At 48.3% G+C, this 14,436-nt stretch overlaps 1 protein-coding gene across 1 annotated transcript in view; it reads right to left on the bottom strand.

Moving 5' to 3' along the window:
- The window catches only part of SLC20A2 (solute carrier family 20 member 2), a 74,262-nt gene that overhangs the window by 35,360 nt on the left and 24,466 nt on the right, over positions 1-14,436 (bottom strand). Inside the window, exons 2-5 of the mRNA XM_024765044.1 lie at positions 12,941-13,491; positions 7,985-8,125; positions 6,645-6,730; positions 3,634-3,730 (exon numbers count right to left, since the gene is read on the bottom strand). Coding sequence (XP_024620812.1) covers positions 3,634-3,730; positions 6,645-6,730; positions 7,985-8,125; positions 12,941-13,229 — 613 coding nt within the window. The 5' untranslated portion in view covers positions 13,230-13,491. The remainder of the gene's footprint in view (positions 1-3,633; positions 3,731-6,644; positions 6,731-7,984; positions 8,126-12,940; positions 13,492-14,436) is intronic.

Genomic DNA, 14,436 nt, shown 5'->3' with positions numbered 1-14,436 from the left:
GAGGGGGGAGAGGGGGGAGGAGGAGGAAGAGGAGATGGAGGAGGAGGGGGAGGCAGCCCCATCTCAGGTGCAGATCACTCTGGGGAAGCCAGAAACCAGGCCTGGTTAGGTCTGAGAATTCATCTGCTAGTAAGGAGTGAGCAAAGGTTGCTAGCTAGAGCTTTTGAAGAGCACCCCTTACATGAGAACCGTGATAAGGCAGCAGCGTTTACGGTAAAAGGTGATGATAAAGGGGTGGTTAGGGCAGGGGTCCTCTAAATGCACATGCATCCGATCACCCAGGGTCTCCCTGGTAAGCACAGACTGCTGGTCTGCATTTCTGGTTCATTGGGTCTAGGGCTGAGCCTGAGAACCTGCATTTTTGACAAGTGTCCATGTGGCTGATGCCGCCGGTCTAGGGACCACACTTTGACTTAGAAAGCTTCGTTAGCTGATCTGCTCTGACGCCTCAAAGCCATGTGCCATGAACCTCAGCGTTTGTTCTTTAAATGCTAAACAAAAAACAGGTCCTGTACAGCTGAAGACTTTCCTTAAAAATAAACTTCAGGCTTCTATCTAAGCCAACCCAAGTGAGCACTTTATTTTCCTCAAGTTATTTTTGCTGCTTGCAAATTATTTTTTAAAGGAAAAAAAGCAAAGACAATTTTTTAAAGTGCAACTCAGTTTCTGAAGGATGACTTTTGAGAAAAGTCATCGCAATGTCAAACGCAAAGTAAAACAAATCAAGCTAGGCTCAAGATATAAACAACTTCAAAATAACTTAGAGAGGAGGCACAGAGGAAGTCAAACCAGAACCCTGTAACTCAACAGCCCACGGGTCCCCACTGAATTCACATCCATCTAGAAAAAGGCTACTTATCAGAATCTCTGAAAGTTGAAACGGGGTAAGGTGAATGCTGCCACTCTTTTTTGTTAGCAAACTTTTCATTCTTTCCTTTTATCTCTGGGGCCTATGTGTTGAACGGAAGCGTTCTAAGAAAGAAAAGGACTAGCAAGAATAAATTCCAACAGGCAGAAAGGCAGGCAAGTTCTAAAAGGGGCAGAGGACCGAGTCACTGGGGAAGTGATTCTTCCCAGCCCAACCCTATCCCCAACTATGACGCCACAGCTACAGATGACCATAGGATGGAATTAATGTCTAGTTTTAACCTTAGACGTTTAAATAAAAATAGGATTTAGACTCACCTGTTGAATATCCCATAAACACTCCCCAGGAGCCAAGACATTAGCAAAGTCCTTTTCTGACGGAGTGTATTCTGATCCTCATTAACAGTGACATTAGGTACCAGGCACTAGATACTGCGTGTCTCACCCCCGCCCCATCGTGTGTCAGAAGAATGTCATATAACTGGGGCTTGGGACCAGGCTGCCCACTTAACGTCTGCTTCTGCACCTGACTAGCTATATGACCTTGGGCACTCAGTCGGCATCACTGTGCCTGCTGCCCACCTGTCAGGGGGCGTTAGCAATATTACCAATTTCCCAGTGGAGTACAGAGGACACAAAGGATTAATTCGTGTAAAACTCAGCTCAGTAAAAGCGTTTATTATTTATTTTTCACAACTTCTCTATGAAGTATTTATATTATCCTTAGTTGCCTCATCCATTATCTAGTTTCATTTTCTCTAGAATATTTTTTTTTTTTTTTTTTGCGGTTCGCGGGCCTCTCACTGTTGTGGCCTCTCCCGTTGCGGAGCACAGGCTCCGGATGCGCAGGTTCAGCGGCCCCGGCTCACGGGCCCAGCCGCTCCGCGGCATGTGGGATCTTCCCGGACCGGGGCACGAACCCGTGTCCCCTGCATCGGCAGGCGGACTCTCAACCACTGCGCCACCAGGGAAGCCCTTCTCTAGAATTTAGTCCCTTAGTAATCTGATTCTTCTAGCAAATTTGCAATAAAACTGCAGCAAAAGATGAGAAAAAGAAGTGATGGAAAAAATAGGTAAGTATGGGAAAAGTCAAATTTTAATAAAAATCATACAGTTGTGGTCTTCTGACATTCAGACCGAGAACCAGGGAGCAAGAAGAATAGAGGCTAGGAAAAATAAAATGCAGAAACAGAACTAAATGGTTGTCATTTACACCAATTCCCACTTCCAGGACTCGCACCCCGGCCTTCATTTGTTTAATCTCTTAAATCACTAGCCCGGGAGGTGTCTGGCTATTGACGGCTGGTAGGCTTTTTGTTCCATTACCCTGGGCTCTGAGAGCCTGCACAGAACTAAGAACAAGGGCTCAGGTGGACAAGACATCTCTCTGCTACGGCTGACTTCCCACCTGGCCCTCCGGGACCCGCCCAGCACCACATGGAAGCTTCGTGAGATTCACAGACTTGGGGTGGGGTGAACGTCAACTTCATGGTATGCAACTGCTTTTACTCTGCCTCTGTTTTTTTGTTATGGATCATGAAAACAGTCTGTGACAAACAGACTTCATATTCCGTGAATGATCAAGCCCAAAGGGCCGTCAGGCCACTGTCATCTGAGGCTAGGGTTTCATCTCCCTCCAGCTCACCATGACGTTCAGCCTCGTGCTTTTCAGATTACTTAGAGCCGCTGTGGTGCTTCACGTCCTCTCCCTTCACCCAAAGTCTGAAAGCCCAGTACACAAACATAGAATTAGGTATGGCTATACAATCCGAGAAAAACTGCCTTGAGAAAACCCGGCTGGAGAAATTAATGAGGATTTCCCCCGTTTGGGAAGAGGGCGCTTTCAACTGTAATACGACACACCATTTAGCAGAAACTTTATCTTTTGAACAGAGAGAGGGAGGCTTTAATCAGATATGGCCCGTAACTGAATCTTAATCCTTAAAGGACATTAACAAGGAGGAAAACGACACACACAAACGTCTCTGCTCACTCTGGCCATCCCACAGCAATGGACGTGTTCAGGATCTAGCTGTAAGAGGCACATCTCACAGAGGGGAATGGGGGACCCTCTCTACCAAGATACGCATGGAAATGGTGAGTGAGAAACAGTTAACCACCTCCTCCACACGGGAATGTTATGCAAATGACAGTACTGTACGTAAGTTCTTCTTTACCCACTGAAAACGTAAAAGAAAGGAACTTTTAGCCCTGCTCCACCCCAAATCCTTGAAAAGAAAGAACAAAAGACATCGGAGTGGGAAGAAAAGGAGCAATTCTGAAAAGAAAGTCATCACTGGTTCCAGTATCTGGAACGCAGAACCAGAACGGCAGGGCTCTAGTCCCTGGACTCACAGGTCTGACGAGTTCTGGGGGGGTTAGATGTTTGTGCTGTGGACCACATGACAGTCCCGCCCCGGACTGTCCCAAGGTGGTGACCTACTGCTTAAGCGAGCTCCCCCCTGCCTCCAGTGGCCCCCCCAGCTCAGGGAGGCTCAGGCTGTCCGATCATGTTCTGCGACTCAGCACCAGGAATCTGAGGCACAAGGGGGATTTCAATTTTCTTTTTTTAACCTGAAGTCTGTTGCCTGTGTACTTCACATCTCTCTTGAGTACTTAAAACAAGTAAAGGCATCTCCTACTCTTTTCACTGCTCCGTAATGAGTAATGACTGTGAGTAGTGCTTCTGACTGTTGGCCAACAAATCCACCACCGCCCCTGGACTCTGACACCACCTGCTGGCCGTGACCTTCCGAGGGCTCTTACCTGGGGCTCCTGTGTACATGATGGAAAACACATTGATCGCGATGGTAGCGGCATAGAACACGGGAAGCGCCCGGAGGCCGTTGGGAACGGGGTCCTCCTGTGGGGTAAGGAGATAAGGGGGCAGGTCAGGACTCCAGGGGCATCTGCAGGCAGCACAGGCAAAATGACACAAGTCATTGTTCCGGGAAAGCCCTGTCCCTGCCGCGGGCTGTGTGCACCTCCAGACCCGGGGCTGGCCTGCGCTGACCCTCCTCCTACACGAGTGCTGTGGCAAAGGGCCCATGATGGTGACCAGCAGACGCATTAATGCGCTGGGATCACATGAGGTGGTGACAGATGTGGGGACAGAGAAGGGCTGTTGGTGAGGCCAGCTTCTGGGACTAAAGCCCTGACCCGGAGCACTCACTATTCTAGCTACATTCACATTGGCCCAAAAATCCACTTTCAGCAAATATTTTGAGGCTTGACCCTCTGAGGATGCTCTGAGAAAGTCAAATGACTTCAACACCACGGCATTACTACTAGATTTTATGGTACTCTGTGACACGATCCGGGTTTGCTGTGTTGAAATATATAAAGCAAGGAAATACAGGACCACGTGCTATGACTTTCAGAATCCTTTCACGAGGTGGAGCAATCCCCCTTCAACTATTAAAAAGCGAAAAGAACTGTGGGTTCTTTGTCTAAGAAAACATGTCTTTACAACCTTAGGCTTCTGGTACAACACCTCCGAAATCTAACATTTCAGCGAGAACAGTACTGCACGTGTTTTAGGCAAAGTCACACCTGGGAGAATATTCGAAATTTAGAGTTTACAGAGGAAAAATAGAGAGTTTGAGGGTTTAGATCTACAGAGGATTTTGAAGCAAAAGTATGAACCGGGAACTCCTCGACGCAGAACTGGCATGTAGGTGTGGCTTAAATAATTCAAACACGGGCTAATTTCTGGTGACCATGTAAGACACTCTTGTACATTGGTATGAGCCTATGACCCACCCATGATAAAAGGAAAATTAGGTCTAAGTCTTGATGCGAGCTACAGAAGTCAGGGTAAGTACAGACTATCTCACAGTTCCTAGTTGACAGCTCCTACTGTCAAATGCAAACGTGTGCAAATCAAGTAGGTTTGCAGGACTGTAAACTCATCGAGAACCCGCCTGCGATGTCTCAAGCGGCCACCAGCACTTGTTGGGAGGCCTGAGGTGAATGGAAGTGAGATGTCAGGAAAGGGAGAGCTGGGGTGGAAGGTGATTCAGCCGCATGGGAGCCCCAGCCCCAGTCACAGGAGGGCAGGTGAGGAACAGGTACAAAAGGATGGGCAGGAGCCTGGGACGAGGCACATCACCTCCCGATCTGCCGTGGACCTGGGACAGGAACCCAGGCTGAACCGAAAACAAAGCGCTGCGATGCTCACATGCCTACTGCCTCCACTTCCAAAATGCTGTTTTCTGGGGGACAACGGCTGCTACAGAAAGACTCCCAACCGGTAACTCCTGAAGGCGTAAAGTCTTCAGTTTGCGTGTTGTAACTGAATCACCTTATGTTTTCTCAAATAACCTATTCTTTTTTTTTTTTTTTTTTTTTTTTTGCGGTACGCGGGCCTCTCACTGTTGTGGCCTCTCCCGTTGCGGAGCACAGGCCCAGCTCACGGGCCCAGCCGCTCCACGGCATGTGGGATCTTCCCGGACCGGGGCACGAACCCGCGTCCCCTGCATCGGCAGGCGGACTCTCAACCACTGCGCCACCAGGGAAGCCCCAAATAAAATATTCTTAAAACGCAAATGGCAGTTGTCTCATTGAGACCCGTCTCTGTTCCTCCTCCTGTCTCGATCCCTCCCTCCCTCCCTCCTTCCTTTCCTTCCTTCCCTGCACCCATCACCTGCCCCCCATCCAAGCAGCCATCCCTCTCTCTTAACACATGTTCAACCGGCGTCTCTGAAGGGCTAAGCAGCGCTGGGCGCCATCTACGCATGCGAAGAGACAGTCACGGTTTCTACTCTCACAGATCTTACGGTCAAATAGTGAACAGGGGGCCAAGCAGGAGATAAATCGCTGCACAACGACGCCGAGTGCAATGATAAGAAGGCAGTGAGTGTGTGGGGACACAGAGGGACGTACCCAAGTGGAGGCTGGGGCAGGAGAACCTGGGAAGTGACTCCTGGCGGGGGGCAGATGATGGGGGTGCAGGGGGGGCAAGAGTGGATGGCACCTTCCAAGATGTTACTGGGTCCTAGGACAGCCCGACCCCGGAGAAGGGCTGGTGAGTTTGTGACCATCCAAAAGAGTGAGCCCGCCTAGAAGAAGAGCTGTGTCTTCAAGCAGGGAGACGGCTGAAGGCAGGCGTGTCCCGATGTGCTCGCGTGTGCGGAGCAGCCAAAGGCAAGCAGCAGGGCTTATGAAATGCAACAGCCCCTTGACGGGCAAATCGAAACGTAACCAAGGTTTTTTTTGTTTCTTGCCGAGAATACTGATCTCAGTAAGCTTCCATTTTCATCTCATTTCATTTTTGATAAAAATGTACCCACACACCCCCCACCCCCGCAGGTGTTATTTCCTTCTTTTTATCCTATCCTCAAGGATAGGAAGAAAACCAGTGTCTGAAGCTTCCTTTCTCCATTAAAAAACAGAAGACACCTTACATTTGCGTAAAGAAATTCTCCAGCTGTTTTTAGTGCTAGTTAATTTCAAAACCGTAACACTATCTTCCTCTATTCTGTTTACTGCTCACAAAATAATTATCCTTCCTTTTTTGAGGGTGGGCACAGTGCCCAAGAATGCTGACCAATGAACTAAGTCATATGGCGAGACACCTCATGTCCAGTGCTGGTTCTGGGGGAGCCCCTGGGTACTCTACCCACCTCTTCCTGCCTACTTTTGAATAACGTCTAATTCCAACTTCAGGGGGCTGTGCCTCAACAATTATTCCTCTGACCCCTCTCACTATTAATTTCTATTGAGTAGAACCAAAATTAGGTCTAAAACTTAATTAAAAAAATAATAGCCTCACTTACCTTTTTTAAGATGAACTTTCTGATCAGTACAAACAGCACGCCAGACATGAAACCAGACAACAGCGGAGATATAAACCAAGAAGCAACTGAATAATCAAAAGAAAATCTAGTGAATGTTAAAATTCTACGTAATTCAGGTCCTATTTACATAATACAGTGATAACCAACATATAGCACATACATTAGCAAACATTCCTGGAATTGTTCACCTTGACTCAGAACCCAGCAAACCCACTGCCTTGGCAGACTGACCTCCACACAGGGGTCACCGTCCTCACAAACAGACCTCAGGCCACGGCACACGCACCACCTCCCAGCTCCGGCCTCCGACGACGGTTCCTTTGATTCCCACTGAGCCCCTTCTGCCTGCCCTTCGTGCAGCCCCACCCCTGGACCACCTTCCCTTTCAATTTCCAAGGCCAGCCTGGTACTGTCACCCCGTAGCCTCTGGCTGCACACTGGAAACATCTGCAGAGTTTTCAAAAACTAGTTACGTTCTGGGTCCACCCACAGAATTCTCATTTAAAAGGTCTGGAATGGGGTCTGGGCACTGATATCTTTAAATTGCTCTCCCAGGTAATTCGAAAGTGCAGCCAGAATCAAGCACCACTGTTCTAGAAGCCTGGGACCTCGGGTGAGTTTCCTGGGATGTCAGGTGAGTTTCCTGGGGTCAGCAGAGTTCCCTGGCAATCTGTGTCCCGCTTGCAGTTCAGGGATCCGCTTATCCTAGGGGCTCCTAAGGCCACTATGATTCGTAAAAGGATGGAGATGGGCGAGAGAGAGTGTTTTTCACAATGTTTTTCACAATGGGCGTGTTGGTACTTAGGGGGCTGAAAGGACTTCCCCCTTACTGAAAAAGTCAGACCCAGGAAGCAGGTTGTCAAACCCCTCTTAACAGTCCCCACTGGGCAGCCCACAACCCAGAAGCAGCACCAGGCAGACTGGGGGTCTCCTGGATGCAGTGGGGCAAGTAGCACTCGGCTCACTTCCACGCTTCTGCATCACCAGGAACTCTGACTCCTGGACCAGGGCCCAGTTTTTCTCTGCCTACACACTGATTTCAACCAGATAAATTTCTAAACGCCCTGTGAACGACAGATACTGATTTTCAAAGCTGGATGACAAGGTAGCATTTGAAAAGAGCATCTGGAGTTAAAAACTGCATAACAGTCCACAATCTCTGCTAACAGAAATTTTAAGGGAAAACGTTCATAGACCTATCCATATAGGTCTTCTAAACGTTAACACTTAAAGAAAAAAGTATAACGGTGACTTTCAATAACACTTACTCTAGAAAATGTAAACTTTCCTGCTTATAAGTGAAAGAAAATGGCAATTACCAATCTTGACCAGCTCCATCCACTGCACACCTTTTGTACCAATTGCGACGAGGGAGAATCCAATGGTGGCCCCAACAATGCAGTGAGTCCCCGAGATCGGGAGCCTCAGGAAGGATGCAATGAGCTGCCAGACGGCAGAGCCTGCGGGTTGAAGATAAAAAACAAAGACAGAAAAAAGTCAGATATCCAGCGGGATGTCTCAAACAGCCATAGATGGAAGAAAGCCAAATTACGTTCTCCTTTCCAATGCCTCCCTGGGGTTAATTGTCTCTGGACTGTTTCTTTACAAAGCCCTGAGAGAAACCACTCAAATAACTTTAGCCAAAGGAACATTCTTCAACACTAAAGGGCTAATGCTGACTTATTCAAAGGAAAGTACTTGAAAGTATTTAAAGAAAAGCCCCGTGACGTCAGTTCCTAGTTGCCTTTGTCATGGTTAAGCAAGGGTGCTGGTGATGAGGTGAGTTCTGATGTGAAGTGTGGCCAGGACCAAGCAGGAGAATGAACATGGAGAAACAGGAAAGGCTGCGTATTGGAAAAGATTCTGCTGTAGTTACGCCGTTCAGTCACAACACGAGGAGGCTAGATACCGCCTACGTATATTAGTCGGTACAAGAGAGAGTATAAAATACAAACATCAAATCACAATGCTGTATACCTGAAGCCAATATAATGTCACGTCGAATATACCTCAGTAAAAACAAAGAGAGAGTGTGTGTAATCCCGCATTACTTTTCGCCGTTTTGCCTCTCCTTGAGAAGTAACTATGATATTTAACCCCACGCTGGGCATCTACCCTCAGCCCCTGCCCAGGCGGCTGGGCCTCTTTTGGCCTGCTCCCTCCAGGCCTTCTAATTCTCAGGAATTAAGAGGATCCCTGGGTTTGGGCTTTGTGTCCTTTTACCTCAATTTCGCCACCCTTTTCTAGGCTTCGTGTTCTTCCAGGCTACAGTTCACTTCAGATATTTTCATAAGCAGATCAAGTTTTGCAGGGAGTATTAAAAGCATTGGCTGGGGAGAGGTCACTTTCGGAAACAGCTGTTGAAAAGCTCACAAAGGGCTGCAGGGGACGAAGGGCCTGGCTGATAAGCAGGGCACGGCCTTAATCCCAAGTGTTAACTCTGGAAATCTGGCTGCTTGGTAGCAGCACTTTTAAACAGACCCCTGGCATTTTCTCCAAAAACATCTGCGTCACAGAGGCTCGTGAGAGGTTGTGCAGGTCCCCATTTGCGGAGCAAGGCTGACAGCTGCTCTGGGAGCGCCAGGCAGGCTGACCTTTGTGCCGCAGCGGGCCGTGACCCCGAACCTACCCCCTGAAACGTGTGCTGGGAGGAGGAGGGCCAGCCTTGGGCTGCCAAACCGGTGACAGGCTTGATGGCAGCAACCAGGCTCCCCCGCGGGCAGTCCTGCAAGCCCGGACATCTAAGCCCTGGGCTCCTCAGGGACTAGTTGTTTTAAAAATAAAGCCAGACTTTGGAGCGTGTTTCACACCACAGAACCAGAACTTAAAAAGCAAATATTCTTACAAAAAGTAAAATACCCTAGTGATGTTAAGAGAATGGGATAAACTCACCCACGTGAATTCAGACCATGAGGTTTTCAATCCTGAAAGCCACTCTCCTCTCTCTGGCTGACTTTATAACAGGAGGGTTTGTAAGGAAAGGTAGGGGGACGGGGCTGCCTGAGAGAGGGAGGAATGGGGGGTGGGCACTGGGGAGCAGGGGACAGAGGGGAGGACGGGGCCTTGCAAGGCGAGAGTGGGCCAGAGGCCCTCCTTGACCTTGGGAATTCCTGGAGGTGAATGGGATTACATTAGCGTGAAGGAAAACAGTGGGAAAAAGAGAGAGTTTAACCTAAGATAATGATGTCCTGCAATGAAGGAGGGGATTAAGCACCGGATGAGGCTGCCAGACAAAACCTGGGGAAAGTGGAGGTTAAGATGGGTGTCTGAGGCCACAGGCTCCTGGAGGATGAAAGAACGGCAGAGAAGGTACAGGTTACGCGGAGGCAAAGAAGACTCAGCACTTCCTAGGCTGGTTCCAGGAGATGGCTCAGTCGTGCTGTCGTGGGTATTTCCACGAAAAGATGGCGCGTTCTGAATTCTCAGTGGATTTTGGGAACCACTGGCGGTTTCATACTAAGTGGATCGACTGTTGCTTTAGGGCTGAGCTAGAGTCCCCGGAGGTGCCTTGTTCAGGAAGTGTGGCTGGCATGAACAATTTCTTCTACCCAATCAACTTAACACTACCGCAACTTTACCAGCAAGCACAGAGACCCATGGGCTTGGGGTGAAGATTATAAAGAAAAAAGAGAAAAAAAATAAAGAGATGAGGAGAAAAGGGACAAAGAAAGGGATGTTGACTTTAAAAGAGGAAGATTGGGAGAACTCAGGCATCTGAACAGAATCATCTCGGTTTGGGCCAATCGTGATCATACCACCATCCTAAACTTCCCCAGTTCCCATGTACAAGGAACCCAATTTTAAAAGTCTAGGTAACTCTCACCAATTCCCAACAAAATAGGCTTTGAGATTCTTCTAACCACACACCAAAAAAAAAAAAAGACACCAAAGCAAACCAAATCAAGTTATTCAAGCAAAAATCCCCAAATGCTTTGGTTGACCTAAATTCTAGTGGAGGTAAGTATCCTTCATTCTTTGAGTGTAGAGACCAAGGCCAGGGGTGGGAAAACCCAAAAACTGGACAACTTATGGCTGTCTACACGGCAAGTTAGTGGTGACGTGGAGCTCAGCCCGCAGGCCTTCCGTCCACCCAGGGCCCTGGGGCAGCCTCACAAACAAACCTCCTCGGTAGGCACCACCACTGCCCAAAGGGCTCATCCAACTCAAGGAGGAACCTCTGTTAAGACTGAACTTCATCGCTGCACAGCGCAGGGAACTCTACTCAATCCTCTGTAATGACCTGTATGGGAAAGGAATCTATAAAAGGAGCCGATATATGTATAACTGACTCACTGTGCACCTGAAGCTAACACGACATTGTAAATCAACTACACTCCAATTATAAAATTAAAAAAAAAAGATTGAACTTCATCAGTGTTTTTCTTTATTTCTCCTCGACTTTCAATATATCTTGTCCGCATCATACCGACTGGCAAAATCTTAATTTCCTCCTGATATGATTATGTCTTAGATATTGATCATGACTACTGAGGGTGAATTTGACAAACAACTGTCAAACTGTCAGGGAAACGTCAATTATACCGGACTGTGATGAGAAGTACATGTTCAGTGAAGGTGAAAATTCAATCATTACAGTAGCTGTGGTAGTAAATGATTTTTAATTCTTAAAAATAATGATGAATTAAAGTCATCATCAGCCTTACATCTTTCACACAACATGTGCAGCTGACAAAGAGGAACTCCTCAGCACGTATGACCAGCTTCCTGTGCTTTAGTAGTATTTAATTCCTTACTGAGGACATCCATCTTCCAACCAAAGGCCTCAACTACTCTACTTCTCAAACTAACCCGCTGTAAAGAAAAGATGATGGGCCACCTTAAACCTGGCAAACGACCTGCACATTCTGGGGGCTTAAGAAGTGCTGGCGGTGGTAAACCCCTGGGGATCCGTGGGATGTAGCCGTGTTCTTGGTCCACCAGCATCCGGCCTCCCAGTGCAGGGCTCTCCCCACAAAAGCATGTGCCCTGTTGAAAGCAGAAGGTGGCAGGACTCCCCTCTCCCCCCTCTCCCCCACTACCTGTGGAGACACGCCATCTGCTGTGCATCACCTCGACCGAGAGGCAAGCAGAGGAGGAGCTTGTCGGCTGCACCTAAGGCCCTGCTGCCCGAACCTTCCAGCTCAGCGAGGGCAGCGCCCACGGTGCTGCCAGTGTGGAGTCGCCTCGGGCAGGGGAGGAACCACACGCCCGACACCACCAATAAAAGGTCCGACTGCAAACAGGTGACATACAAGTGATCTTCAAGTGGAAAACAAAACAATCGTACTAGGGCTTCCCTGGTGGCACAGTGGGGGCTCCCCTGGTGGTGCAGTGGTTGAGAGCCCGCCTGTCGATGCAGGGGACACGGGTTCGTGCCCCGGTCTGGGAAGATCCCACATGTCGCGGAGCGGCTGGGCCGGTGAGCTACGGCTGCTGAACATGCGCGTCCGGAGCCTGTGCTCCACAACAGTGAGAGGCCCGCGTACCACAAAAACAAACAAACAAACAAAAAACAAACAAAAAAACAAGCATACTAGATGGAGCTCCCAGGGGTGGAATCAGAAAGTCCAAACAAACACTAACAAAAGGAAGACAAATGACAGAGAAGACCAGAGTTTCTTGAAAACACAGTCACTTAAGAGTCAATTGGTAACTGCTTTAAAACTTCAACGGAGAATACAGAAGTTAAGCTAATAAATACTGTTTTGGGGCAACCACGTTTTCAAAACATTACTTCCTAACTGATGGAAAATCTATGAAAAAATAGAAATGAATCTTCAAGGTTTATAAATAAACCTAAGTAAACCTCTCAAACACATTCACTTAGACGTGTTCTTTCTTTAATAACTTTCAAACAGCTTTAAAATGACAAAGAGCTATGCTACAAATATCTTTTTCTGGACTTTATGAAAAGCACTGACTTAACCAAAATCTATTTGGACAAGCAAGTCTGCCATACATTCAAGGAAGGAAATGGTTGCTTGATATTTGAACACTAACCAAAATCATAACTGAATTAAAACACAGAGAGCACAAATAAGGTATAGTAAATGAGAAATCTGAAAAAGTATACATACGTATATGTATGGCTGAATCACTTTGCTGTACACCTGAAACTAACACAACATCGTAAATCAACTGGACTTCAATAAAAAAAAAAAGAACCATCAAACCAGATTTTGAAAAGTTAAAACAAAAATCTCATTTATGGATATGACAAATGAGAAATGGGTCAGTGGACACATTCCCACAGGTGGAAAGACGAGGCTACTTACCGACCATGGCACTGACCTCCCCGGCCATGAGCGTCTCCGCAGTGTGGTTGTACAGGTTCACGTCAATGATGCCTTTCCGGATGGTCTCTCCGACTTTGGCCCCCAGTAACACCGAACCGGTGGTTTCAAAGATTGAAGCCAGGATGCAGGCCTGCCTCAGGGTCACCACGCCCGAGCCCACGGCGGTACCAAACGAATTGGCAACATCATTGGCACCCACGGAAAACGCCAAAATAAAAGCTATGAAAAAACCCAAGATGACCATCCACAGATACTCATCTGCGGCCATTTTGGAAAGGGGGTTCCGGGTACTTTTCTTTTGCAGAAGTATTTGAAAGCTGCCGAGCTTGAGGTTCAAACGTCGTCAGGCCGAGAGTTCTCGTAAACAATGAGTCTGCTCTGGAAAGTGCCGGATGATGCTGGAGCTGCACAAACTGCTAGCTGCTGGTTTTCAAACTACTGTCAGGACAGTTCATTGGGTTGTGTTCAGTCAGCGGTAAAACACATTCCATATTTTCCTTCCCAGTCTGGGGAAGCTGTGAGATCTCCCCCTGTAACAGGAAGAAGACAAAAGAGATCAATTACCCTGAGGAACCGGTGACAACAGTTTGTTCTTTCAGAAAGAAATGTTTGGAAACTGCTGATAGGATCTCACGCTGGCATGTGGCAGATCTGACCATAAAGCAACGCAAGGAAGATTATAATCAGGCTAACTGCCCAGCCCACCCCCAGAAAAGCTGATTCTAGAACGTCACAGGGTGAAGCTGCTTTATGATCACAGATAGGAAGTCTTAATAGGATACATTTTTATGCAATTTGAAAAATATATGTGGTCTTTATTTTAGAAAGAAAAAATTGCCTTGGATGAGCAAAAGATAAGGAAACGAGAAATTCAGAGTTACCGAGTTTTTCAAATACGTGGACCACACCTAATTTCTTGGAGCAGGATGACCCGATGTGGCTGTGACACCGTGGGGTGTGGCAACTGTCTACCTGACCATTTGCACACCCTGAGCTCGGCAGGCCCGGGTCAGACACCAAGTGACTCCTTCAAAAGGTGACAGGGTGGGAACTGAAGGGGCTCCCGGGGGACAGGGAAGCTGGAGCGAAGCGACCCTGTCAGAGCAAGAAGCAGATCAGGTCACTACGCCCTGTTTCCCACCTCGCTCGGGGAACAGTCAGAGGCCTGACCATGGCCTGGGAGGCCCTCCCAGATCTCCGTGGGGCTCCCCCAGCAGATGTACTTGGGGCTCCCCCCCAGATCTCAGGGCTCCCCCCCAGATCTCCTCGGGGCTCCCCCCCAGATCTCCTCGGGGGTCCCCCACCAGATCTCCTCGGGCTCCCCCCAGATCTTGGGGCTCCCCATCAGATCTCCTCGGGCCCCCCCCAGATCTCCTCGGGCTCCTCCACCAGATCTCCTCGGGGGTCCCCCACCAGATCTCCTCGGGGCTCCCCCACCAGATCTCCTCGGGGCTCCCCCACCAGATCTCCTCGGG

This window comes from Neophocaena asiaeorientalis, unplaced genomic scaffold, assembly GCF_003031525.2.
Source record: "Neophocaena asiaeorientalis asiaeorientalis breed wild unplaced genomic scaffold, Neophocaena_asiaeorientalis_V1.1 scaffold14, whole genome shotgun sequence".
NCBI classification, from domain to species: Eukaryota; Metazoa; Chordata; class Mammalia; order Artiodactyla; family Phocoenidae; genus Neophocaena; species Neophocaena asiaeorientalis.
This window is presented reverse-complemented; position numbering and strand designations above follow the sequence as displayed.